A 27220-nucleotide genomic window follows, 5' to 3' on the forward strand; every position below is an offset into this window, starting at 1 on the left:
TCAAAAAGATAATGCAAAACCCAAAGATTAGGAAAAAAATTAAACTTTTTTATTTTACAAGTATAAAAAACAATGCTTAAAAATCAAAATGCTGGAAGATACTCTGGAAAACCTGGCTTCTGAAGCAGAAGACTTCTCTGTGACAACTCTCAAACAATGTTAAAGCTTCTGAAAATTCTGCATTCAATAAGCAAAGATATGATCCAGCTGAAGTAACCCTTTTTGATGGCTCTTTAAAGCCCATAATCTGGGAATTATCTGACCAGTCTCTGCAGAATGTGTTGCACCATTCTGTGGCTACAGAGCAAAGGGGTTGGCATGAATTGTAATGTCTTTAATGCGAACATCATTAAGAGGCCGATAGGTTTTCTCATTCACGGGCAGCTTCTCCAGCTCATCCAGGGTCTCCAAGCCATCAATAACTCTACAAGAAAAACACAAGTTCTGGAAGTTGCCTTCTAATAATGATTTAAATTTCACAGTTGAGGTATCTCAAAACACTTTACAGTCAAGTATCCCAAGGCAAAGACTTTGCAAGCAAATGATACAAAATAAGAAAACCAAAACATTTTATGCAGCCAATAATGTATTTTGAAAGGAAATACTAATCCATGATGGACTCTGAGAAGAAGTTCATACTCTGAGTATTTCAGGGCTCCCAAGCATTTGCTCGTGCCCTGAAATACTCAGATCCTTCCCACACTCTGACAGAGGTGTGCAGTTGAATCACTTACTTTCCAAACACCGTGTACTTCATGTCCAGGTGTGGCTGTTTGCCATAAGTGATGAAGAACTGTGATCCATTGGTGTTGGGACCATTGTTTGCCATGGAAACTACCCCACGGACACTGTGCTGAACAAGGGGAAAAACCTTAGCATGAATACACATCTGTGAAACCAGAACTGACCTGGGCAAAGTGCTCTATGAGTTAGAGCTCTTCCTCAATACCATTATTAAGAGCAAATCTTGGTTGCTAATATATTCTATCAGAATCAGTAATTAGCTCTTCAAAATGGCTCTTACAGTGAAAAATTACTTCTTTGCCCTCAGTGCATGCAAAATGCTGTCAGAAATTCTTTTTACTTCTGACTTCTGTGATGAAAACCCTCAAGCCTTACTTGTCAAACACAGAAATTCCTGTTCCTATTTTAATAATAAGCTATTGTTCTCCAACCAAGAGAAAATCATTGTAGAGAAAATTCAAATGAAAACGTAAGTGCTTATTGAGAGCACAGAAATACCTTTAGATATTCACTGAATTCATCTTCAAACTTCTTGCCCCAGATGCTGTTACCTCCTTTCCCAGTGCCTGACAAAGAAGCACCACAGTAGAAATTACTGGATTTTCAACTGAAGAATCCAGAAATTATGTTCTGTTACAGCATTTTACAACAAAGACCCTGGACAGCCTGCAATTAGTTTGAGGCATGTTCCTTGACACTGCACTAAGACATAACTCTATATAAGGAACCTATTAAGCAGCAGAAGAAAACACTGACATATCCTCAAATTAAATTCAGTATGAGTATGAACAGACCAAACTGAATCAGCTTTTCTCCCAAACAGCTGACACTGTCTGGGACATTTTCCCCAAATGCCTTAGATGCAGCCTTTCAGGCAGAAACCACACAAAGCTCAGTAGTACCTGCTTCCACTTTAGTCAACAGAACCATCATATTTTGTGGAAACAGCTGGTAAAACTCAAGTTTGTAGAATGCATGATTACTTAAAATTGGGGTAATGCCTGCACTTCTGTAAGCCCACCACAAAAAATAATCTCATCATAAAAACCACTTATCAACAATACAATAACTCTTATATTTTTACTTTACTGACATTTTGGTTTTAATACCCCTAATTCCTATTTATGTCCTTACATCTTATTTTTATGTACATTTTTTCCACAGAAAAACCCAGACAGAAGAATTTACCTAATGGATCCCCTGTCTGAACCATGAAGCCCTTTATATTTCGGTGAAATACGCATCCATTGTAGTAGTTACTAGCACAAAGAGCCAGGAAATTCTACAAAAATCAAACAAACCATATTAACAAACAACTGAAAATAGTATTATCTTACTAAAATGACAGCATTGGCAAGACCAATGCTTCTACCTCTGCTTGACTTTGTGACCATGCGAATTCCACAGAGTAGTGCCGCAGATCATAGCTAATAAACTCCTTTGATAGTGTCACACACAAAGAATAAAAAGCTTTCAGTGCAAGGCTGTCTGACTTGAGGAAGAAGCAAGAAGCCTAAGACATACTCTCAAGTATCATTCCCATTCAACAATTTTATTTGGCACGTGTAAGTTTGTAATCAATAACTTAATGCCTCAGCTTTTTCATAAAATAAATGACATTTATTTCAATTTCAGTTTATGGTAAAAATTCAAAACTGGGGTCCCTAACAAACTGTGAAGGAGTCTCACTCTTTCAAACTAAAATCAAGTCTGTGAGGCTATGAATAATCCCATGGAAATTTGGGAATCCCACGCTAGGTGCTCTATTTCCCCTTAAAGGCAAAGGACAATTTGGGAGATGCTGGAACTTCAAAAGAAGCACCCTTAACTAAACCTTATCAAGAGAGAAACAGGCATGAAAGTCCAGGCAGTAAGACAGAGTGCACAAGTTCCATGAGTGGAACAGACACTGCACCACCTTAAAATGTTGGTATTGCATTACATGAAAAGGTGAAATTGCAAAAGCCACTTCACCTCCTCCACAGTCTTCACTATTTCTACTGCTTTGTTTCACCACTAGGCAATCCTACTCCTGGTACATGACTTACTTCACAAGTCTTTGGAGTACGCTCACAGAATAGTTCAATTTTAATATCTCCCACATCAGTATGCAGCGTGACAGCCTGAGCAAAAGGCAGAAAACAATAATTAAATCAGCAATAAAATACTAACAGACACTGTTTTATTTCCCAACCCCATCAAGAACACAAGCAAGTTTGCACTGCATATAACCACTGTTTCAACATTTGGCCATAAGCAAGGCTACTGTCACAACCAATCCATATTTCCAGTAAAATCACCAGAAAGCACTTGGTTTCATCTCATTTCAGGACAAATCAAGTTTGCCACGGTAATGCAGTAGCTGTTGCATGCTGTTACACTCCAGAAATACATTATTCATTTGCAAACAGGACCTACTCAGTCACTTGAAAGTAAAGGTGAAGAATCAAGGTTTTATCTATTTTGGATGGTGCACATACCTCACTGCTTTATAACTAGAGAAGCAACTGATGTCTACAGCCCTTTGATTAATAAGTCTAGTTCTGAATGGCAGCATATATAATGTGCCTTCACAGACAAGTAAATCTGCAAATTAACTGCTTTTCTTAAGAATTTATAAGTCACCTTCATAAAATTTAAAACCAGTTACCCAATGACCTAATCACATTTATCTCTACAGGCCATATATATCACAGTGCTTCTATGGGAAGTGCTAAACTATGCAAAAACAATTACTGTGGGGATAACCCTACAGCAAAACTAATAAAAATCAGCATGATGCTGATACTGGCATACTGCTCCAAAAGTATACAAGTAAAGGAGACAGCTGTCCACAATGTCCATGAAGATGCTATAGAAGGTGTATGATCAGTTTAAGACATATATAGTCTTATCTCTATTTCTCAAATTACTATACTTTTAAAAGCCCGTGAGTACAGAGGTTTACATATGCTGAAGCACCGGTATGTTCTTGCAACTAGACTAATGCTTCTGTGGCAAAAGAAACCAAACTAGATTATCAAATACATGCCAAAGCAGCATTAAAATCTGGGATCTCTAAAGTGAAAGCATAATTAAGTTTTAGACTGATGTAAATCAACCTGTTTTCCTTTTCCCAGTATCTTTTTTTATAAGTTTGAAATGAAAACCCTGAACTTTTCATGACAAACTCCTCACAGCATCAGAGTAAAACATGCATTCCTTTGAGATGGAGAGCAGCTATTTGCTTTCCAAGAGATGACCATTTCAGAAAACATATAAAATGTGCTTTTATTCTTACCATGCCTGCTCATCAAAATCTGAGGTAGCCTTCTATACAGCAATTTCCTGTAAACATAACATAAGTAATTTGTTGGGTTTTTTCCTGCCAATCCCCATTTGGTTTTGATTCTAAAATATTTGTTGGTTACATGTTTTTACACCACACTTTTCTACGACGCCATTCCAGGGACTCTGGCTAAATTTTTGCATTAAGCAACTACGCAGCGTATAAAATATGAAAAATAACTAGAAAAAGACCACGTAAAGAACAGGGAAGAGGGGAAAAACTTCTTCCCAGGATGAACATTTTTACTAAGCAATCAGTTTTTGCAAATATTGTGGCAGCTGGCAGAATAGGAGATGGCAGAAATTCCCAAGTAAAAGTCACATACCATTACCTAACAGAAGTGTGATTTGGGGCCAACTCGTGACAGATGTGAGCGCCTACAACAAACAGGTAACTGCACCCAATCAGATTTTTTAAATATTTGTAATATTTTCACATGAAGTGTTTAGAATGCCGGCAATAAAACCGTGGCTGCGTAGAAGCCGAGAGATTTACACGGTAATAGCTCCTCTATACAGCCGCCCTCACGGGTGGAGCCCCGGCCCCATGTCCCCCATCTCCCCTCACCCAGGGCAGCCGCAGCTGCCGCTCCCTCCCTGCCCGAGGTACCGCCACCGAAATGCCGCGCACAGCACAGGTGGGCTCCGCCCGCTCGGCTCCGAGAACGCCTTAACCTGCCGGGGCTGATGCAGACCACCCCCGCCGGGGAGAGGCGGCCGCTCTCCCGCGGGCCTCAGTTCACACCCGGCGGAACGTGAGCGCGGCGGAAGCGGCGGGGCCGAGCGCAGGTCCCGCCCCGCAGCGCCGGCCCTGCTCTGGCGGGAGGTGAGCGCGGTGCCGCGGGAGCCCCGGGCCAGGGAGGGAGCCCGGTGCTGGGTGGTACCGAGTGGTACCGAGTGGTACTGGGTGGGTGGTGCCGGGGGTGGGCGGGCGCACTGACCGGCAGCGGGGCAGCACCTGCAGCCCGAGCGGCCGTGGCCGCTGTTTGGGCAGCGGGTTCCCCAGGCTCAGGCCGGCCTGTGTTCGCCCCGCACAGGTCCCCGCATGCCGCTGCTCCGCCCGCCTCTCCACCACGTCTGTGCCTTGGGCCGCCCGCCCGTCCGCGCCCTCATGAACCTCCGGGAGCTCGTTTCTGCCCTGAATGACTTCGCATCTCCCGCCCTGGCTGAAAGCTGGGACAATGTGGGGTTGCTGGTGGAACCAAGCCCTCCCCACACTGTGAACACCCTTTTCCTCACTAACGACCTCACTGAGGAGGTGATGGAAGAGGCAGTGCAGAAGAAAGCGGATCTCGTTCTTTCTTACCACCCTCCTATATTCGCACCACTCAAGCGAGTAACGTGGAAAACCTGGAAGGAACGGCTGGTGGTCCGAGCCTTGGAGAACAGAATCGGGATTTATTCTCCACATACGGCGTACGATGCCATACCTCATGGAGTTAATAACTGGCTAACAAAGGGACTGGGTGAGATTCTGTTAAGAATAAACAAATTAAAATTATTAAAGATGTATATGCTATTTTAGGTGGGGTCTTTCATCATTTGCCTGCCAGCTTTTACAGATGTGATTTGAGGACTGTTTTTATTTTTCCTAATATGTTTATGGTACTGTAACCTTAAATGCATTTTCGGACATTTATCTTGGTGGTAATATACCAGATAACAAACACAAGAAGGTATTTTCAGATGCATGACTTTACTATTGGATATATCTGGAACTGGTGGAGCATATTTATTATCCACTATGGGTGCAATGATATCACTGACTTTAAATCACCACCTTTCTTTTATAAAATACAAGATCTCAATGTTTGCAAAGTATTTAAACTATGTGAAATTATTTTAGATTTTTATCCTGTATTGTGGCTCACAGATTACAATAGCTGTGTCTTTTCCAGCCTGTCATACAAACTAGGAACTCTTTTTGGTTTTGTGCAATCCTTAGGATGAAACTGATGGCATTAAGAATGGCAAATAACACATATCCATCAGCTTCTTTGGACTTAAGATAGACTGTGCCTAATGGAGACAGGAGAATGAAAAGCCCTCAGTCCTGGTCAGGAAAAAAGGATTTGAGTGAAAAATTTGCATCTTTGTGCCACATCTCTTAAACATAAATGCTAAAGCAGTGTTAGAATGCTTACCCTGCTTTATAAGCCAGCAATCTTGTACTGTTTTCTCAGGCACCTGTACTTCTGTCCCACTGCATCCATCAACTGCGCCAAGCTCTCCAGCTGAGGGCACTCACCGGGTAGAATTCTGTGCAGATGCTGAGCATCTGGATGCAGTCCTGTCCAAAATCAAAGACATCCCAGAGATCTCTTGTCTCACTACTCTCCCAGTCAGGTATCTGCTCCACTCTCTGGTGTTGTATTCTTCCTGTTGTTTGAAACAATAAGTTGCTGTAATTGTATTTTTCTGTTCTAATAATTTTGTTCCTCTGTGATTGCTGCTGTATTTTCCAGCAATAGAATGAGAAACTTAAGGAATAATTGTCCCTCTCTGGGCAATCTATGTCATGCTAAATGGTAATAGCAACTCAAGTCTAGCTCACATAGATTAGGGGTGTTAAAGAAGAGTATTAACAGGAAACTTGATGAGAACAGCTGAGTTAAATTCCCGTATTTGTTTCTTCCAAGACAAATCTAGGCTTGAAATTACAATGCTGACTTTTTTCCCTTTCTCAGTGGTAGAACAGCCACTGGGATAAAATAATTATAATGCCAAAATTAGTAATTGTAATGCTGTAATATAGTAATTACAACACCAAAATTTTATCTAGCTTCTTAACAAGCACCAGGCATGTCTTTCCTCAGGGTTGAAGGTGAGGAACAAACACGAGTCAGTCTGAACTGCTCTCAGAAAGCACTACTGGAGGTGGTAGCATTATTGTCCCAGAACAGCCTTCTTTATCACAAGACCGAGATTCTTTTACTACAGAAGGTAACAAAATCACAAAGTTACTTCCTGTGAATGTATTACTTGTGGGAGCTGCGTACCTTAAAAACTGAAATGCAGAGTATCGTAAACACTGAAATGCAGTAGTCAGTGGCATCATATTTTCCAGTGCTACCCCAGTGCTTTGAAATACTGGCATATGGGAATTTGAAGCCACACCCATTTTCCAAAGCAATCAAACTATTTATGTGGCCTGTACTAATTCTTAAATCAGTTCCAATGGCTGGCATAGTTCATATGTTACATTTGAGAACATCACATACATACTTCTTTGTAAAGTTCAGTGTTGTTCCTGCAAGCCCAATATACTCATCCTGTACAGTGTGGACAGCAATGCAAGCATCTGGAGTCAACTTTCTCACAGTAATTCTCTTTTTTTATTTCAGCCTCTTCTTCCCCATACTGGAATGGGACGCCTGTGCACCCTGAGCGAGCCGCTCTCCCTGTCAGACACAGTGGAGCGCATCAAAGGGCACCTGGGGCTCCCCCACGTCCGCCTGGCCCTGGGGGCGGGCAGGACACTCGGTAAATGGGCTGTGATCCTCCTGGCCCTGGGGGCGGGCAGGACACTCGGTAAATGGGCTGTGATCCTTTGGGGGCGGGCAGGACACTCGGTAAATGGGCGGTGATCCTCCTGGCCCTGGGGCGGGCAGGACACTCGGTAAATGGGCGGTGAGCCAGACTGCCTGCCGGGGCTGGCACTGCAGGAACACAGGGAGCAGCAGTGGGTGCATGACCGTGGGCAACACTGGTGTCTTCACCAGATTTACTTCCAAGAACTAGGAAGCACTGTTAAGAAACATCATCTTAGAATTTACAGTCATATGAAAAGAATCTTATCTGTATTTTAATGGGATTCTATTGGTTAGTTGTGGTGAAGGAGGACAGTACAAGTTGAATGAAAGATATAATTTTTTGTAACTTATATAATCACTAAACTTTTTTCCTGCCCAGGATATCAGGCACAAAGGTGTACTGTTTGATTGTACGTTCCCTTTTGTGACTGAATGTTAAAATTCAGAGCACTTTAAGAATAAGACACTTTATGGTATCATTATGAACACAGAACAGTGTTTTGATGAAAAATAAAGAAGGTGAACTAGCTGAAACAGTGGGGTCATTAGTAAGATGTGGAGTAAACATCCTCTTATCCCAGCTACCTATCCTAAAATCCAAGGACCACAGCTGGTAGAATTTGTGAGAGTAAATTTGTTAAGAGCTGGTTGTAATTTAGGAGGCAGAAATCTTATTAGACTGACAATTGCACTAAAAATTCCCAAACTACTTCAAAGACTTTTTATGATGTGGTGTGACTCCACTTAAATCAACAGTAATTGCAAGGCAACATACTGTAAAACCTTAATAGATTTTGAAAACTCCCTGTGTTGTGTGTCCCCTCTCCTTAGTGAATGTAATATATAGGAAAAATTAAAGTTCATGTCACTGTCATATATGTAATAACTTGGAATTAGCAATCACAGCAGATGGACAATTTTTATTGGCATGGAGCAGCTTTCAGCTTGCATTAAGACTGGCCTTCTGAGAGCTGAAAGTTAGGAACCAGTATATCTCAGAGGCAAAGTGCTGCCTTAGTGACATCATTACTTGGGAAACTAATGGTGGTGGAACACGAATCCTGCAAAGAGTAGTGGCTTATTAAAGACTTCAGAAACCCAACTAACACCTCACTAGGAGAAAGGTCACCAGCAGCCAGCCTCTGTGCTGGAGTTTTCTAAGAAGTTTCCTGCCCCTTGGAAAAAATATATCACAGAGGATTTTGCTGTATTGTCAGAGGTGTTATAGGCCCATGACTCTTTCAAACTGACAGATGTGTCTCTTCCTCCAACAAATTTACATTGACTCTAAAATCAAGGTAGCAGTTAACTGAAACAATTACTAGCAATACACACATGAGGGCTCAACAAAGGGGAGGGAGTTGAACTGTGGCACATTGTATCCTGCAGAATCACCAGTGAAGAAGGTTGCTCTATGTGCTGGTTCTGGGAGCAGTGTCCTGAAGGGAACAGAAGCTGACCTCTATCTCACAGGTAATAGACTGCTGTTTCATTATTTTTAAAAAAACAGTCATTAGAGAAACAAATAAACCCCAGCAAAAAATAAGAGGGTTGACTGGCTTTTGAAAGATTTGACCACAAAGAATTACCTGTTATTTATAATTGAGAAAAAATTGGTTAGTTATTGGAATGACAAACTAACATTAAAGTAGAAATAATGTGGATCAACTGGTAGTGCGGCACAGTGAAAGATACTTGAATTAAAACATCGATTTACAGCATTTATCTCAACAAAAATCAGTGCTGATGGCAGTGAGTTGCAACTTTCATTCTGTGTATTTCTCCTTTGCCAACATATATTTCCCGTATTCCCTACAGAATTCCCTAATGCAAAACAGAATATAATGTAGTCTACAGAACCTTCCAAAGAAACTCCACAGTGTGTCTAGCCAAAGGGCCACTTAGTCCATTATTCTCTCTTCCAGCAGTGGGGCAGCTATTCCCCATGGCACAGCAATGTGAAGGCTGCCTTGCATTCTGTAGGAATTGCTGCCCCTTCTCCCCCTTGTGTGTAGCCCTGCAGAGCTGACCCAGAACTGCTTTCCTCCATCCTTTCCAGACCACTCTGAGCATTTTTATTTTCTGCCCAAACTGGCGGAATTTACAACTACTCAAAGATGGCAAGGAATTTCTGTGGTTTGACCCAGCTGCATACAGGGTCTTTCAAAGAACCCTGGAACAAGAGTGTTCCACTTTCCTACTGAGCAGGCTGTGTTGCATTTCCATTATGGCCTATACTCCATTACATCACCAGCTTTTAGCTGAGGTGCTCCATACACTGCAGAGACCTGGTTACCTGAACTGCACCATTTGTGATCTCCGTGACATTTCTTTCTCAAAATGGCAGGAGAGATGTCCCACCATGATGTGCTGGATGCAGTTGCCAATGGGATAAGTGTTATTCTGTGTGAGCACAGTAACACTGAGCGAGGCTTCCTGTCAGAGCTGCGTGAGGCACTCACCATCCACCTACAGAACAAAATCAACATCATTGTGTCTGAGAAAGACAGAGATCCCCTCCAGGTGGCATAGGAGGAAAAAATTGGAGAGAGAAAATTCAGTCAATAGTGTTATCCTGCACAGACCTATCCAACTGCAGAGCTTAATGAAGGTGCTTTTAATTGGTCCAGTACAGAATGATTGTACTATAGGGTACCTCAAAGTCTGGGGTATATTTTGTCATGTCAGAAAAATAAATGTTTGTTTTGGAATACCAAACGTTCATTTACTTGATTACTGGACTGTATTGAATAAATTTACTGTTACTGCTTCATGTTATTAGATACAGTTGATAACCATGATACTCAAGGAAAAAATAAATAAAACCTGACTTACCTCCAGATTTAAGCTTACACAACAGTTCTACCCTACTACAGCTATGTCAAATCATGTCAGTGCAAGCCACTGATATTTTATCTAATAAATTCCAGAAATAATAGTTAATGAAAGCATGGACATCAACTGTTTGCATTAGCAGTTGTACTAAGGCACCACTCAGACGCAAATAAATACAGAACACAAAGCAAGTTGTTGGTACTAGTATTCAGTTGCACAGTCTACCACTAATGCAGCTTTAAGGCTTTTCAAAAGAGAGATTCTCAATTCAAAAAAGCTTTGTAAAGTTGAAACTCAATTCCTTAACAAAGCTGTAAATTCACGTGCCTTTGTCATTTTCTTTTTAAAACAGTTTCTGTCAACTGTGGCTTTTAATTACAGGATTGCTAAAACTGAACAAGTAGTATTTTCACCACTGATAATGAGTTTAATTTTCCAAGTTATTTTTCTGTTGAGAATTTTTTTTAAGAAAAAATCTCACTGTTGTATACCCTACCATCTCTGGATGGTAAATATATTTCATTAGAAATTTGTAAAGATGTTAGCTCTATCCTTTTAAGTTAATAAAAGCAGTTCATCAAGCAATGTCTCCATCTAATAATTGCACGCCTCGTTCCACTTAAATGTATTTAAGTGGAAAGAGATGACTGGTTTATCTGAAGCTACCTAGGCTATATAAAGGTCATCATTCTTACCAATACCATGAAGGCACCTCAATATGCTGAGAAGTGAGAAGGAATTTCTTCTATCCCAAGTAAAAGGAAAGGACCTGTATGAAGAATCAAGTTGACAGTGGGGTAGGTAAAAGCTCTAGGTTTCTAATACAAAAGTCAGGCCATACATCTCTTGCTTCAGTCAAGTAGCAAGTGAGGGGCAGATAAGGTACTATTGCTCCATGGGATGTTTTGGTTCTCTTTAAAAGCTATATACTGGTATTAAAAGGCAGGCAAAGGATTCTTGATTTTGATGTAAGAAACAATGTAAATATTTCTACTCAGTAGTTTGAAATCTTCTGCACAGATATTTGACATAATAATGAAAATGAAGCTTTTGCACAACTGCCAAAAGGATCTCGATCTTCCTGTAACATAAAAAGATTGTGAGAGACAAGACAAACTAATGAAAATTAATAAAGTACTTTATTTGATTGATTTGAACTATTACAACACTGAGCTGTAACACAGCTACCAAATATTAGGCATAAAGAGTCCCTGAAGTCTGGCTGGCAGACTACAGATGATGGAACTACAGAGCTTCCTCCCACATAACTGAGAAAAAAAGAATTGAAGAAAAGATGTCAAACTTCAGTAGTCTCCCAACCTCTAAAAGCTTAAAAAAAGGGAGAGCTTCTAAGTGGCATTTAAGGCCTCCTCCAGGATCAGTGGGCACTCCTGATGTAAAAAATATAAATATACAATCAAGATTTAAAAAAATAAACGAAAAAGCTTCATAGCCTCTTCATATTCCTGGACTGCACGTTGGAAAGTAGCAGGCAATGACATGAGTCCATCATAATTTTGATTATCTAAATCTTACAAAAGGATGTTAGTTTGGAACAAGTCCTTCAGTTTTATTGCCAGAATTTACTAAGTCACCTGCAGCATCCCAAACCCACTTATATTCTCCTTTCCTCATGCAGTCAAGACAGGTCTTGTAGCACTATAAATCTTGCCTTCATACAATGGAAGCTAGTTTTGTCTAAATGGTAAGGAGTACTGGATAGCACTCAAATGGGAAAATTTGCACCACTAGTACAAACTAAAGCTCTTGACCATCTTGTGATTTGCACTTCCCAAGTAAATTGCTCCAATAAAACCTTCATGTCTACTGAGGTAGAGAGCAGAAGGCACAATCTCACCAAGTTTGTTTTTCTGGCTGTGAGGTTGGATGCACAGGTAGGAAGAAGGCATTGTCTGAGCTAAGAGACAAAGCAGACAAATCCAACTAGAGCGCAAGAGAGGCCTTGCTTACAGAATCATCATTCCAAACTACCTGAGGCAGTTGAACAATGAGCAAGATTCTTTAGAATTATTACTTATCAATGCAGCAGCTGTGAGGCTGGAGAAAGAGATCTGAGCATAAGCCCTTCTCCAGCAGCCTTTGAGAGCAGTTGCTGTAGACACTGAGGACACAGATGTTACACATCTTCATCCTCTTTCTCTAAGAAGTCCGTCAAGGTACTGTCATCGACAGGAATTAGTAAGTATTCCACACCATCAGCTCCCTGAGAACAGACATGCACAGACATTGTTAACCCCAGTGTACAGTGCCAGGCAAGCCACTAGACAGCACTGCAATGCTAGCATTTATCTGCAGTCTGGATTAGAGCTAGACAGCATTCTGAACAGCTACATCACTGAAAACTGCAATAGTTCATGCTAGCGTTTATCTGCAGTCTGGAATAGAGCTAGACAGCATTCTGAACAACTACATTACTGAAAACCTGGAATAGTTCACTGGAGCAACACAGGAAATGCACAAATACTGAGAAAAGTCATTAAATGAGAAATCTTCTGGTGGGTTATGCTTGTTTGACACTACAAAGCTCTTCAACACTTATCTTCAACACTTCAACACTATATCTACTGCTGTTCTGCCTCATTATTATGACAAGTCTGCATTCCTTCCTTATAGAAATACAGGTAATACTATTGGAAACAGACTGGCAGGCTCCATAGTCTGCTACTTCTCACAGTCTTCAAAAGAAGACGTGTAGGTTGCTGAATAACCAAAGCACACTGTGTTTCTATAATCCTCTATCTGTGTAAAGGGTGTTGACAAATTGGAGGCATGGAAAGAGCTGCAATTACAGAATTTCAGTCCCTTGCCAGTTCTTACGTGCTTAAACAATACAGCAAGTAGGAATCCTTTTTATTCAAATAAAAATGGCTGAATAGAATTCTTCCCTGGACTCACCCGCTTGGTCCGGATCAGCTTGTGGTCCCTGAATTCTGTCAGCTGTGCCCTGAGTGTCAAGTCACTGTTCACAAGGAAAGCCTCCCGACACTGCTGGTAAAAATCCTGGAAAGACAGCCCTGGAGACAGAAAAAGGCAAGAACAGGAAACTGAAGTAGTAAGATTGTCAGGTTTTCCCAGGTCTAACACCACATATCCACCTGAAAGTCTTGCTTTGGCTTAGACCAGAGTGGCCACAGTATCATCACTTCTTGGAAGTATACAGCCAAGGTAATACTTCTGTAATTAATGGAAAACAGCTCAATTAACATGTGAGTCACCCTGCTGCCTAATGGAATTTTAATAGCACTTTAAATGCACTTTTTACAATCGTTAATTTCCAACTCCTCTATCTTGCTTTCTTTACCATTAAAATGTTATTCATATCCACTGCAACACCTACGACACAGTGACAGAATATTCCACATGTATCCTAGAAAGCACAGGTACATCAGAAGCCAGTTATATAGGACATTTAAGTGCAAGTTATACAATTTCAGTCTTCTTTTTTAATTTTTTTAGTCCACAGTCCCTCACCAACAGTCTCAGTCATGTCTAAGCATGTAAAGGCAGTCCTTCAGAGCCAGCCAGTCTATTGATTTCCTGTCTGAGTCAGACAGTGTCACTAGAAGGACAGTGAGCCTCACTGAGACAACTGTTCCAGCACTTCTGTTGCTGGATATGTAACCTGCATACCAAACCCCAGGGCTGCTGTGAACAGCAACTGCCCAAAAAAATGAGAAAAGGTGGGCACCTACCTGGATAAGATGGATTGTCCTTTTTCTCCAGCTGGTGCTGAGCAAGCAGTCTGAATATCCCTCTAAGCGAAAGGAGGAAAGGGAAAAATCAAAATAATAATAACTTTAAAACAATCCAAAACTAGCACAGTTAGAAAATATTAACTAATTTTGCCTTATGCAAAAAGAACCTGGTTGTGAACCTCATCACTGGACAAGGCCTGCTATCCAAATTTAAAGAAACCAATCAGCTGGAACCCAGGTCCTACCATCTTGTTCTGGAACACTATTATCAGAAAACACAGATTGCAAGGACTGGGTCCTTGGCAAGTGCTACTGTGAAGTGTAACAATGTCTCACCTGGCATTGAGAGTGAGGCTATGCAGGACATGCATTAGGGAGCTCAAAGCCAAAGATCCAGACTGTTGTACTAAAAGCGAGTTCTCATAAGATGTTTCCTCCACATAAGGATTAAATGTGGTTGTCTCATACCAAAGCCAGTTATAGAGGCTCAGCTTTGCCTGATCCCACACTAGACAGACAGAACAGAAAGAGCAGACAAAATTGGGAGATTTATGTTTTCTAAGGAATTAAACAAGCAATATTAAAATGCTCGCAGCTCTGGTGTAGGATTGAGGAAACAATATATGCTTGTGAAATTCACATTACATACACCCTGATAACTGCAGTTCCAGTAAGACAAATTCTCAGCAACAAAACATTTGCAGGCATCCCTTTTCCATAGATACATTGTAAATCCTTCCAGAGTCAGGAGTGTGCGAACAATTTCTGGCTGTAGCTGGAAGCTCTAAAGCTCTACCTAGAGAGGGGGTAAAATAGCTGAAACAAGACCCTTCTCAGAGTGTGTGGAGATTCCTCCCTTTAGTGGGGACACCCCTCAAGGTTACTCCTCCAGGATGAGCTAAAGAGATCTGCCCATAGCTGTTGGTATGGGTGAGTAAAATCAACTCAGCTACCTGTGCTGTGTAGTAAATAATTCTGATTAGGATCTTTTAGTCTAGTCATAATAGTAATTAATATAAGTAAGTTATTTAAGTATATTTGCTTTGCCATCCTTAATAATCCAATCTCCAATTCAGTAAGTTCCTAAAATCAAACAGTGCCAAAAGCTTGGAGTCTATTTGTATGTTATGGTATATATTTGCATATTATGGTTAGTGGCATTTGTCAGTATCTTTACACCGTTTTGGTTCAGCACAGCCACACTCCCAATCAGGACTGTACATACATCAACAGATCTGTTCTACACATCAACAGTAATACACACACAGTAATAGTAATACATAGTAAGCAACACATGAGCTTATGAAACATGCTCAGCAGCCCCAAAGCAGAACACAGATCCTTCTCTTGGCTAGATCAGGCCCAGGGGAACTCACTGAGAGGAGCATTGATGTGATCAATAGAGGCAATGAGGTAAATGCTAGGCAGGGAGGATAACTGTGCAAGGATCTGCTGACTTCTTTCTCCTCTCAACATCTGGCTGTCCAGGTTATGAATGAGGACATAGAGCTCTAAAGATGAATCTGCAAGGTCAGAAAAAACAACAGAGAAACAATCAAAGGAAGTGCACACAAGCTGGTTTCCCATTCCCAGAGCAGTGTAGCACAAGTGTATTTCACCACTCTCCATACACATCCCTCCAATATTGCTTTCCTTGTACAACATAGTTTGAAGCTACACTGGGTGTTTCTGAGCACCTAAAAGGGTTTTTCTCAATTCCCTGTCATCACAATTACAGAATTGTTTTTTTTCATTTTAAGCTTTTCTGCTATAATCCACTTTCCACTTGCTCACAGCTTTAACAGGAATTGCTCCTTTAGCTGTGTTTCTTTTGCAATTAAAGGTCATTGAAATATATTTCAGAATGGAAGACTAAGCACAGTTTATTCAGATGATTTTGATTTACATGACTAGGATCTTTAAGCTCCTCCTCACAGTAAAAATGCATTTTCTATTCAAACTTGGATCCAAAGCATCTTAACTTCCTTGAAAATTTTAATAAGTTCTGAAAAAAAGTTGGAGACCTAGCTCAGATAATGCAAATGGTAGATGTTAGAATTTCCAGCTAGCTTCTTGCTGCTGTACCTGTCCCTGGGAACAACTGTCATAGACAGGTAGAAGAATTATAAAAGAAAGGCCTCATAAAATCAGGCCTACTCTCTTAAATTAACAGCTAGCCTGTCATGTCTTCTAAGTCCAGCTAAGAAATCTGCAAGTTCCCATGTGAAAACAATCTTGGTATGAGAGCTCATTAACACAAGAACATATTATTGGGTGAAAAACAACTAGCATCTGCGTAAACAATAAGATCTGTCTCATGAGAATCAAATAAAAATATGTAAACTAGCTAAAAATACAGAAGTTTGATAGATATGCAAAATACCATGTACCAACCAATGAACTAAGTGTGAATGTATTGTCCAACAATAAGATCTGACACAGGGCCTCCTGATAATCCTATAAAACATGACCTATACAATAAAGATTTGGCTTTTCCTGCATGAAGAAAATGGAGTCTCGGTTGGTTTATTCCAATAAACAACCATTTCCTGAGTCCAGAAACAATTCTAGAACTGTAACCAGTTTTTGGGCAAATCCATACATACTTGCCTGCCAATGGAAACCAGTGAGATCAGCAATAGCAGAGTGCAAGACTGGCTTACGTACATTCAGGTGGGAACTGCTGTTACCCTGCCTTTTTCTCTTAGTCCCACCAGAAATACTCCCAAGGTAATGATGAAAAACAGAATGTAACCACTGAAACACCAATGCCATGCACAATTAAGATTCCATGGCTATCTGCGTATGAATATACAAGCAGTAAGACAGACATTCAGAAACAATTCAGCAAGCCCTTTCTGAGGCAATACCTGTTTAATTTTGCTTTTGAAACCAATTCTAACCTGCTTGTTTGCCACTGCTGTCCTGCTGTAAAACACTGACTGAGCTAACAGCTGACATGGGGTTGTTACACACGTATGTACACAGATACTCCTAATGCATGCTTGTTTTCATATATGTTGCATACATTACAAGCAAGAAATATACTAGCTACAATGCACTAGGAAACTGTAACTGCCTCTATAAAAATTATAGGGGAAGAAAATGTCCAGGCTCTCTTAACAGTAATAGACTCTAATGTTTTTATGCATAAAGTTAGTCATTTCACCTTCTTTGAACCTTTTGGTTATGAATTCAAGTTGGTCCAGGGGGCTGCGGAAGGTCCCTATATGGTCCAAAACCTCCTCTGTGATGGAGTTGAGAATCTGAAAAAGAAAACGGGAGTTCTTTATGAAGGGCTCTGACACTGAAGTGCAGAAAATCTTAAACTGAGCCCTTGGATACCTTGTGAGAGATAATCTGATTATTATCATAAAATCCCTAAAACAGTGAACATAAACAAAAAATAAATTATACCCCTTCTCAAAACAGTGACATAAAACAAGGCTTTAGAGTGATGAGTATCTATTCACGACAGAAAATACTGCAATTCCCTGGAAAATGTATGGGACCATTTCTTCAAAGTATTAGAAGAGAGAGGAACTGCTCTACAGGGTCTGTTGCTATAGGGTGCAGCAGGTTTCCTTAACATTTTGCACTGAAAGACTCTAGGGGTATCTGTAGCACAGGATGATTACATAAACCCACAAGCTTTTCCCCCACTTACAGATCTCACAGTGATGCTGGGGAAGTATCCATTAACCACCAGGTGAACAGAATCCTGGAGCAAAGAGGTACGAAACTTCTCCAACAGATCACGCTTTGAGCCCAGTCCATAAAGCACAATATTGAAACCCAAGCTGCAGAAAAGTGAGCAAATACACAGGATCAAAGAAGTGCAAGTCTGGTTTAGGTCCATACATTCATTAAGCAAAATGATCCACTGCAATCTTGGTTTTAAAAATTTCATGTTTGGTCAACTCTGGGCTTACCTTAAGCTTACAGCTGATAAATAAGGTTAGGAATCTGGAAGGAATCTGGAACATGGCATCCTAGCAAAAGAATCATTTTAGCCACCTAGAGGCTCACAAACTTAGCAAAACATGGATGGAAGAAAATGTTATTGACTAAGAACAGAACACTAAATCTACAACTTCAGGTAAGAAACGGTGATCAACACTCACATGCATCCCCTCACCAAGTACTTTAATTACTACAGGTCCAAGTAATTACAAGAAAAAAAAAGCAAACTTTCATACTGGTTTACCACTCCGATCCTCAGGCACAATTTCAAAGCAAAATTACTCTATACTCTTGTATATTTCTTATCCTGATTGTTCCACAGAAACAGAGGCAGGAAAACATAAAGACAGCATGGTATGGAATTGCAGAGACCCAGAAAAGCTGACTTAAGTCACACCCCTCATTCTCTTTCAGGCTGCACTATGATATGGGAAATGCTCATTAGGCCTTAGCCTTGATGAACTGCACCTAGACTAAACCCCTCTCCAGTTTATCAGAAACACTGCCTGTTTCCAGGAACTAATTTTGTCTAATGAGCACTCATCACCAGTATTGGCTCCAGCCTCAGGGGTGGTGGTCTGCCTTCTTTAAGGTGCTTCAGAATCTCAAAGGTCTCTATAGTTTCATTTGCTTTCTTGAATGTTCACCCTTCTCCTTCCCATGAAGATACACACAAAGCCAAATAAAATTTATATTGCCAGTGTTTCCAAAAGCATTAGGGTTTCTTCATGCCCAGATCATTAGGTACCACAGGCACTGAAATAAACTGCTACACCACTAGAGATAGCCATAGACTGAAGATGGTGAGGGTGGGCTACTCACTACTAACTCGCTGCTGAGAACAAAAATGATTCCTCACAAAGAGCACTCTTCTCATAATTCATTTTCCCTGCTCTCTCACTATTCATGGTCCCTGTTTGTGAATGCCCTCTAGTTTGGTTTAGAGAGGCACAGGCAAGCTAAGCAGGTAGAATGCAACTTCATTGCACTTCAGACATTCAGTTCAAGGAGTTAATCAGATAGGATTTGGTCTACAGGACACACTGAATTAAATTAACGTCACCCACTTTTAAATTTAAGCAAACAATGAAAAAATTTTCCTCCTTAATTCGTCCACAGGATGTTACTGACATGAGGGGAAATGTACTGGCAGTGCCTTTTAACTAAGCTTCTTCAGTGATTCTCCTTGTATACTTACTGTAATTGCAGCATCCATTTGGAAAACAAGGATTCATGTTGCTGGTTAAGGTCTCTAATTTCAGCAGCATAAGCAAGGGGAGCATTTTTCAAAAGATCACGCAGTGTTTGCTGTGTTGAGAAAGAGATGACAGTCATTCAAAGTTGAGAAGAAGCAAGAGAAACACCTGAAGTCCTTAAAACACCCTCTAGCATGCTCCCTTAACTAGAGAATAGTTTTCATTGTCAGTGCACTCAGTTTGTGGTTAGTTTTATTTCTCCCCATTAATACCCCACTAGGCACAGTTTTGCTGCTGGAGATACAAAGCAGAGATTAAGTAACCTTCTTATGGTAAACAGCAGCAAGACTAGGACTAAAACAGATGACACACTGTGTATTTTTCTCTCCTGCCAAGTATGGAAAAACCACTACAGGAAAAACGGATACACACGGAGCTTACACATCACCAAGCACTGTACCAACAAGATACATCACATCCCTGGCCATAGGAACAAAGGCTCCAATCAATATGCTTAGCAAGGGTTCAGGTGTTTGTCACTACAAGAGAATGCTCAAAATGCCCACCATCTCAAAAAAAAATACAGCAGAAAGGATATAATTTGTAGCTGATAGCTCAATGTAGAAAAGCATCAAGAATCAAAGGATTAATTCAGCTTTCAAGATATGCTGTAATGCTGATGTTTAAACAGCACAGTAGCATGATAGTCAGCATCAAATCTACACTGGCCTCTCTTCCTCTACAATTTTAACAGCTTTGCTTCCCACTCCCTTGCAGGAGAAGAGAGTTGACACTGGAAAGGCAACTGCAATGTATCAGACAAAGTACTGAGAGACAAAACTGCTAAACCTTCAACTACTTTGAAGACAGCAGTAGCTTTAACACTGTAAGCTGTGATTTACTCCCACAGCTGTTATGAAAGAACTTGCTAAAAATCCAGATGTTACTTTGGGCAGCAATTTCAAATAACAGCAGGGGAACACTATATCATAGAAATCAAAAACCCAGAGTCGTGTGACTCACTATGAACAGTACCTGATCCAATCTTCTTTTCCGCAGCTTCTGCAGTGTTCGGTCTGAAGTGAGCACTTTGGAACTGCTGTGAGCTTCAAAGTATTCCTCCACCAAGTTGCCCTATAACAGGACAGCAAGGTCAGCAACTCTCCTCCTGTTATCAAGTTATCCCTCTCCCTAAGATGGCCAATGAGACATAGGGCAAGGGTGAATACAGAAAGACAGAAATTATTTGCAAAAATGGCTTCTATAGCTGCATTCTGCCAAAGCTAATGTCAGATGATTTTCTTCCCGAAGAGAGAGCCAGAAAAGAGATTCTGTGAGAGATGAGATAACAGTAATTCTTAATTGGTGTGGGGATCCCGGTTCTATAGGGAGTAAGACAATTAAGCTGAACACCAAGCCAAAACAGTAATGTGCACTCCTTTTGGTACTACAGGAATCAATTTCTTCATCCTGTCCCAATACAAAGTCTCCTGCTCCATGGACATCTTAGACTTCTCCTTCTGAAGCTGCTAATGATGCCAGCTGAGTGAGCACACAGGTTCACATGGTGCCTGTCCACCAAGGATTACTCAGAAGTACAGCAAAAGCCAGCCCAGCTGGTTTGATATAAATGAGTTGAGCAGTTCTTCCCCAGGGTCAGGTGAGGTCACTAACAGCTTATTGTCACCATACATCCCTCCATGTTTGCTAGCTCAGGGGTATATTTTTGTACACTCACCATCTTCTGCTCCTTATTTTTTTTGGCTAGGCTGTTTCTGGGAGGAGGTGTAGATGCAGCCTTAGTTTTTGCTGGAGTCTTTTGATCTGATAAAACAGCGCTGACTTCCTTCTGTTCATCCTCATCCTCCTCCTCTGAGCAGGAAGCAGAATACTCACTCTCACTTTCTAAATAGGGATCTGGAGCTAGAGCATAAATTTTAAGGTTAAAAGCTAGGAATGACTTCTTACACAGAACTCATTTTGCACCATCTCACACACATTCTCTAGTTGTTTTACAAGCATATGAATCCTAAATACATTTCACAGAAAAGTAAAATCACTGCTTAAGAGAACTGCAAACACAGATGGCCATTTCTTTTGCAGTTCTAGGATCACAAAGTATTATTAAGTAAAGCCCCCTCCTTGATACCAACCAAGAAACATCACTGTACTATAAAAAAAGACTAAAAATGGAATTCCCTATTTCTCTTAGCATCTCTGTGTCAGTTTTCCCAAGTGCCAATAGAGCAGGCTGAGTATCTTCTATGTCACATTCTGCAAACAAGTTGTTGTAAGATACCTCTGTTAGCAGCACTGATTGAAGAGCACAGATGAAATCTGGCTCAGTTTTGGTCTCTCAACACAAAAGAAACAGAAGATGAAATATCATGTACTAAACTCTCCTCTGCACTCATTCTGGTTTAGCCAACCAGTTATTGGAAATACTTTGACATGGACATCCCAGCCATCATCCAAAAGTTTTATGCCTGGTTCAAGCAATTGGGCCACCCTAAATGTCAGCACGGGTAAGATCTCTTTTGATCATGTTACTGAAGTTCAGTAACTCTGTGCTTCTAATCCTTCCACCTCTCACCTTAGCAGCAATCAGTTGTAGAGGAAAGGTCTACATGGATTTCCTTAAGGACATTTCTATGCTCTCTGCAGGATAAATCAGGCTGTTTCTGTCACACTGCTACCACAGACAGAAGCTCAACAGGAAAACACTCTCCCTTGAACACAGTGCCTCACTGATTGTGGCAGCTGACAGCAAAGGCTGATCTTTACCTGCTAGTCTCTTTCTGAGTCTGTAAGGTGTGGTGGACACAAATTCTTTCTTTTTACTCTGGAACAGCAAAGAAAAAACATGCATTAAAAGAAACATCTCTCTCCTCTAAACTACCCTCTGCCAAGCAAAGAAGGGTTACATTTCCAAAGTATTTCAGCCCACATGAAACTGGAAAAGCAGAGGCAGTTAAGTATGGAGAGTTCTTGTTTTCCCATTAAGAGGGAGACAGGATCAATTTCCAAAAGGGGCTTAATTCTTTCAGCTCAACATGGAGAGTAGAAAACTGAATCTCCAACCAAGATGCCAATCTTGGCCTCTCAGGAAGGGCCAAACCAAAGCAATGACAAACTGGAAATGCTTCAGTCCCCACAGCAGTCACCTTCCACATCATGCTGTCTACTCAAAGTCACCTCAAGTCCTCCATGAAAACAACAACCAGAATGGCAGAAGACCACTCAGCACACTAAGCCCAGAAGTACAGCAAAGCAATCCAAGCTGCCTGGGCTCACCAAGTTGTAGTGTCACATTTTCCTTACATATGTTTAAAGCACATGCCTGACTTGGACACTGGATCAAGTCTGCAATACTTAGGAAATACTTTTGTTGATCCTGACAAAGTGGATGTGAAATCACCAAGCAGTGACTATGGCATCCCCAAACAGCATGTCTTTTTCAGGTGTATCTCATCCTGGAACCTCATACCAGAAAAACTGTGCACACATTTCTGCTATGATGCTGTACTATTTTAGAAAGCCAGCTCTTTCACTCCATAGCCACCACAACTGGCAGTCTGGCACAGTATCTCTTTTTTATAAACCAATTGGTAAGTAAGAAACTGAACAGCATCACAGTTCTGGAACTCCTGTTACAATTAGGGCTGTTTCTTCCTTTAGTGAGAAACTGGAAAGCTGTGAGTTTAACTGTATATGAAGGGATTATCTAGCATCCTCACTCGTGTGATGCAAGAAAATAGTTTCCACCCCTGACAATTAAGCTGTCAAACCTATTATTTGCCCACTGACTCCAAACCCCATAGTCCTGACAAATGGTTCTCACTTGAGTTACTCCTTCTGGTTACAACAGAAGAGACATCTCTACTGTAGAGTACGCTTTTCAAGGTCCTTCCCTTCCAGAACTGTAGTAATTGGCTAGTTCAAGTTTTACAAGTGGGGAAAAAAGCCCAAATACAAAATCCAAGCAATGAAAAGTCATTACTCACCCTCTGCTGCACTTTGTTTGAACCTGAACGCTCTGAAAAGGAAGAAACAGCATTGTACAGAGCACTGCAAATTTTCAACACTGGCACAATATGGTCCATTAGAAAAACAGGCATTCACTGTTCAAAGGTACACTGTGCCTGAATGTCAGCTCCCTGGATAGTTAATCCTATGAGGGAAGCCTTAGTTCCTCACAGGCAGGCAAGAGAGAACAAAGAGAGCTGCTCAGGTGACCATGCAGCTGGGGATAGCAAAGGCTCAAACAGCAATGCAGAAAAACAGATACACCATGTCTATTGCTGTTTACCCTGTGTATGATTTGGCAAGTAGAACATCTGTGCATAGATAACGTAGGTGTTTGGTAGGTCTGGAGGCACCCTAACAGGCAGATCAGAACCCAGTGAAGATCACAGCATGGGGATAAACCATGCATGTGCAGAACCACTGATAGACCAGTGTGAACAGCAGGCTGCTCCTAGCACTGAATCCCACACAAGGGTGCCTGCATCTCCACTCATGGCCCTCTGCCCAGGTGTTGCTTCAGGAAGTTAATAGCAATAAATTCATTCTTTGCATTCTGGCTGTGAGTTTGTGGTGGCTCCAGCAGCCTGCCTGTGTCAGGTCACACAAGAGTCAATGTTATTACCACAGAAGGCAGCTGCTAATTCTTGGTCACAGCTTTGGGAGGCCAGGAAGGAGGAAGAGACTCCAGCAGGGAGGGATGAAGCTGAAAAATGAGCTAATGTTCTCTCCCCGAGCACATCAAACTCCATTTCCAAGCATAAATGCACATCCTCTTGCCCGTGTTGACATGCATCGACTTCTCCCACCTGTATTTCTCCCTACAGCACTAGGTGTTAAATATTATATAATAAAGTGTGAATTTACACATGAACACCCACACACTCCTACCCAGTCAGTGTTTAACACACCAGCCCAGCTCATAACTCTCTCAAGTGCAAGTATTTCTATTGAACAGAAAGGAAGTAATTAATGTCACAGCAATAGAAGAGAGAGATGTTCATGTTTCCTCTAGAGCAGCAGGGCAAAGGAGAGATCTGACACCCAGGTGAAGCACAGGCCATGCACATCGAACTGTTCAGCCCATGTGTTAACCTGAATACTTAAGCCCTGGTGTTAACTAGAATACCTAAGCATGAGAGAAGCTGGAACTCAAGCATTCACTCCACCACTTAAAGAGAAACATAACCCCCACTCACTCAGCTTCAGTTCCCCAAACCATCACAGGACTTACTGCTGCTTTGAGGGGTTTTGGCCATCTTCTCAGGGCATTTGGAGTCATCAGGTGCCACATTCTTTTCTGGTGTCTGGGCTAATTCAGAAGCTGTAGGAAATAGGGGGAAGGGAAGGAAGGACATGTCAGGTACAAAACTTCCAGCTCTGGCTCGTCAGAAATGGAGCCATACACCTGAAATGCTCTCTTCATATTAATTCCCTAGACATTTCAGGAACTTCTAGGATTTTCTAACTCTAAAGGTGGCTGTATTCCTCAGCAAAGATTTTCAAAGGCTGAACTGCTCAATTAATTAAGTTTACAAATATGGCTGATGGCAGAGCACGTTTTGCTCCCTGGAAGATCATATGTCTTTGAATTAGAGCAAGGTTTGGTCAGGCTCACTTAGTACTCTAAGACTGCTCAGCTGGACATAACAGATCATCAGATATGGCAAACACATCAGCTCCCCAGGAAGAACTATTTACCTGTGTCTATTCTTTATCAGTACCAGCTGAAGGTGAATGACTGATGTGGATCTGAAATACCCTGCTAACAGTTCCTGCCATTGTGTGACCAACAGCCTATTCCATGTAACAGATCGTCACAGTATGACTTCCCTCAGTTTTCAAACTGAGTTGTGGCTCCAGGAGGCAGCACCAGTGAAATCCACCCTGCTGCAGAAGGAGGTCTAAGATAGGAAACACAACTTCCCAAGACACAGCACCAAACCCAGTTTCTGTATTCATTCAGTAGCATGATCCCTGCCCCTCAGCTCATCCTTTGTAGCACGTAGCATTAGCTGTGACAAATAAACACTAATGAAGTTCAGATGGCGCTGAACATACAAGGATTCTTCATGTGAGTGACAACCCTGCTCAAGCACCTTATCTGAACTGAAACAGTCCACCCTCTCTGGAACTGCCACTTTCTCCTTGCTTCTCCTAAGTCTGCAGAGAAAGAAGAGCAAAACATACCCAGCTCTGCCATTTTATTGGAGCGTTTGGGAGTCTGGAATGAGTAAACTTCACCACCACTTATATTTGAGCCATTGCCCACTGGATCTGTGAAAAGACATGTTACTTGCAGCTATTTTAAAAGCACTGATAATATTCCCAACCCAAGAAAGATGGAATGTAACATTTCACTATTTGGCTTTATACTGCAGGTGATACAGAACAAATATAATATTAAAATCCTAGAATCATAATCTTCTCTTCTACCTGTTACCACAAGCACAGACAGAGCAGATTAAGCCCTCAAAAGCAACTTTACCAGCACTGTACAACCCTAACACTGAAAGAATCTCCTGAAGTCAGAGCTGTGTCAGGTTTTCCCCTGCTAATACCTTGGGCACATATTCCAAGAGCAGCAACATAGTTCTTCTCTTCCAGGATCTCCTGAGCTTCGTTATCAGAAATATTCTCAAGCTTCTTCACAAATCTCTTGACACTGACACTCAGCTGAGCCTTGTCCTTCCGTACTTTAGTTCCTAGAATTGTAATAAAAGTTTAACCTCCTGCCATTTCATTATTTCTATTGCAGTAGTACACAGCCACCCGACTTAAGAGAACCAGGCTCCTGTTATGCAAATCACTCAACAAATTCAACGCTGAGATGTCCTGCTAAAAGAACAGCTGGTCGATATCTGACCCTATAGCCATTCCTCCCTCCTCCACCACAAATGCGGCTCCTGCAGTCCATGAGGGTAAGACACCCATTCCAGCGAACACCAGCTCCACAGAGAGGAACAGGAGAAATGACAGTGGCTCACACATTAAGTATCAAATTGCATGCAAAGGGATGGTACCTGGCAACTCTTATTTTTTCCTAGAGACGAGGGGCGATTGGAAAATACCTCGCCTGTAGGCTGAAAGCCCTCTGGTCACCACCTGCATGACCTTCTGCTCACAGCAGGACCAGCAGTGAAGCCTGAAAGAAATGCTCCGTGCCTTGTACTGGCAAGTTTTAAGCATCTCCACAGAGGCTCCCCAGCTTAAAAGTAGTCAGAAGTGCAGCAAAGCACTCGTACGGCACACACCGGCAGCCTCGTTCCGCTTTGCCCGTGCGAGTGTTTGACTGCATCAGGCCCGAGGAGCTCCCCGGCTCCCCGCACCGCTGCCCCGGCACCCGCACACGCTGCTGCGGGGATAGCTGGTACCGAGAGCTCGTTCTGCAGCCTGTCCAGTGCTGGCCTGGGACAGAGACACTCTGAGTGGAGCAGTCAAGCAGGGCAGAACAACCCCAGAGGCCTCGTCCTCCTGCAGAACCCAGCTCGGGTGTTGCAGAGCCCCTTTCCCGGGGCCGGCCGCGGCTGCTCAGAGCCCTCTCCCAGCCCCTGGGGGCAGCGGGCGGCGCTGAGCTGGGCTATGCCCCGGGCCGGCTGTACCTGCATCGTCGGAGATGTGCTTGAGGACGTCCTCGTCGGGCACGAACTTCACCTGCAGGGAGCGGCGGCTGCCGCGCATCCCCTGGGGCCGGCTCATGGCGGCTCCCCTCACGTGGGCGCGGCCCCGCCGCCGGGGGGCGCTGCCGCCAGGGGGGCGCGGAGCGGCCCCGCCTCAGCCCTCTCCCCTCACGGCGCCGCTCCTGCGGGACCGGGGTCCCGCCCGCTCCCGCGCCCCCGGCAGAGGCGGCGGCAGCGGGAGGCGGAACCGGGCTCACGCGCCA

General features: G+C 42.1%; 3 protein-coding genes across 11 annotated transcripts; 1 reads left to right on the plus strand and 2 right to left on the minus strand.

Annotated features, from left to right (window-relative positions):
• Positions 1-31: 31 nt before the first annotated feature.
• PPIL3 (peptidylprolyl isomerase like 3) lies at positions 32-4920 on the minus strand. 5 transcript variants are annotated; one of them, XM_064718225.1, is made up of 7 exons: positions 4747-4920; positions 4025-4071; positions 2793-2867; positions 1933-2026; positions 1243-1310; positions 735-853; positions 32-424 (listed from the first exon to the last, which is right to left on the minus strand). In XM_064718225.1, exons 2-7 carry the CDS (start codon positions 4025-4027, stop codon positions 298-300), a joined length of 486 nt encoding a protein of 161 aa, XP_064574295.1. In that variant the 5' UTR covers positions 4028-4071; positions 4747-4920; the 3' UTR covers positions 32-297. The 5 variants fall into 5 exon arrangements, with proteins under 5 accessions (XP_064574295.1, XP_064574292.1, XP_064574293.1 ...); XM_064718222.1 differs by having other exon boundaries at positions 4682-4809; XM_064718223.1 differs by having other exon boundaries at positions 4640-4766.
• NIF3L1 (NGG1 interacting factor 3 like 1) lies at positions 4769-11026 on the plus strand. Of its 5 annotated transcripts, none has more exons than XM_064718219.1 (7): positions 4769-4897; positions 5109-5537; positions 6255-6417; positions 6888-7014; positions 7416-7602; positions 8994-9077; positions 9530-9940. In XM_064718219.1, exons 2-7 carry the CDS (start codon positions 5117-5119, stop codon positions 9631-9633), a joined length of 1086 nt encoding a protein of 361 aa, XP_064574289.1. In that variant the 5' UTR covers positions 4769-4897; positions 5109-5116; the 3' UTR covers positions 9634-9940. The 5 variants fall into 5 exon arrangements, with proteins under 5 accessions (XP_064574289.1, XP_064574285.1, XP_064574290.1 ...); XM_064718215.1 differs by lacking the exon at positions 9530-9940 and adding an exon at positions 9952-11026 and having other exon boundaries at positions 4771-4897; XM_064718220.1 differs by having other exon boundaries at positions 4771-4897; positions 7416-7554.
• Positions 11027-11559: 533 nt separating this feature from the next.
• ORC2 (origin recognition complex subunit 2) lies at positions 11560-27194 on the minus strand. The gene is made up of 16 exons (XM_064718828.1): positions 26940-27194; positions 25899-26042; positions 25528-25614; positions 24572-24661; positions 23319-23350; positions 22099-22156; positions 21053-21237; positions 20350-20448; positions 19317-19426; positions 17823-17955; positions 17325-17421; positions 15532-15678; positions 14492-14663; positions 14153-14214; positions 13356-13474; positions 11560-12663 (listed from the first exon to the last, which is right to left on the minus strand). The coding sequence occupies exons 1-16, from the start codon at positions 27034-27036 to the stop codon at positions 12577-12579; spliced, it is 1719 nt and encodes a 572-aa protein (XP_064574898.1). The 5' UTR covers positions 27037-27194; the 3' UTR covers positions 11560-12576.
• Positions 27195-27220: the final 26 nt, after the last annotated feature.

This window comes from Zonotrichia leucophrys, chromosome 7 (assembly GCF_028769735.1).
Source record: "Zonotrichia leucophrys gambelii isolate GWCS_2022_RI chromosome 7, RI_Zleu_2.0, whole genome shotgun sequence".
In the NCBI taxonomy this organism is placed as follows: Eukaryota; Metazoa; Chordata; class Aves; order Passeriformes; family Passerellidae; genus Zonotrichia; species Zonotrichia leucophrys.

Excerpts from the sequence above, each read along its gene's own strand:
- PPIL3 (XM_064718225.1), bottom strand. Across the intron at positions 2,027-2,792 it reads GTACTCCAAAGACTTGTGAA|AATTTCCTGGCTCTTTGTGC; the intron begins GTAAGTCATGTA and ends TGATTTTTGTAG. Across the intron at positions 854-1,242 it reads AATTCAGTGAATATCTAAAG|CACAGTGTCCGTGGGGTAGT; the intron begins GTATTTCTGTGC and ends CCCCTTGTTCAG.
- NIF3L1 (XM_064718215.1), top strand. The coding sequence starts at position 5,117 with ATGCCGCTGCTCCGCCCGCCTCTCCACCACGTCTGTGCCTTGGGCCGC. Across the intron at positions 6,418-6,887 it reads CTCACTACTCTCCCAGTCAG|GGTTGAAGGTGAGGAACAAA; the intron begins GTATCTGCTCCA and ends GTCTTTCCTCAG. Across the intron at positions 7,015-7,415 it reads AGATTCTTTTACTACAGAAG|CCTCTTCTTCCCCATACTGG; the intron begins GTAACAAAATCA and ends TTTTTATTTCAG.
- ORC2 (XM_064718828.1), bottom strand. The coding sequence starts at position 27,036 with ATGAGCCGGCCCCAGGGGATGCGCGGCAGCCGCCGCTCCCTGCAGGTG. Across the intron at positions 17,422-17,822 it reads CCAGCATCACTGTGAGATCT|ATTCTCAACTCCATCACAGA; the intron begins GTAAGTGGGGGA and ends TTTCTTTTTCAG. Across the intron at positions 15,679-17,324 it reads AACCAAAAGGTTCAAAGAAG|ATTCATCTTTAGAGCTCTAT; the intron begins GTGAAATGACTA and ends CTGACCTTGCAG.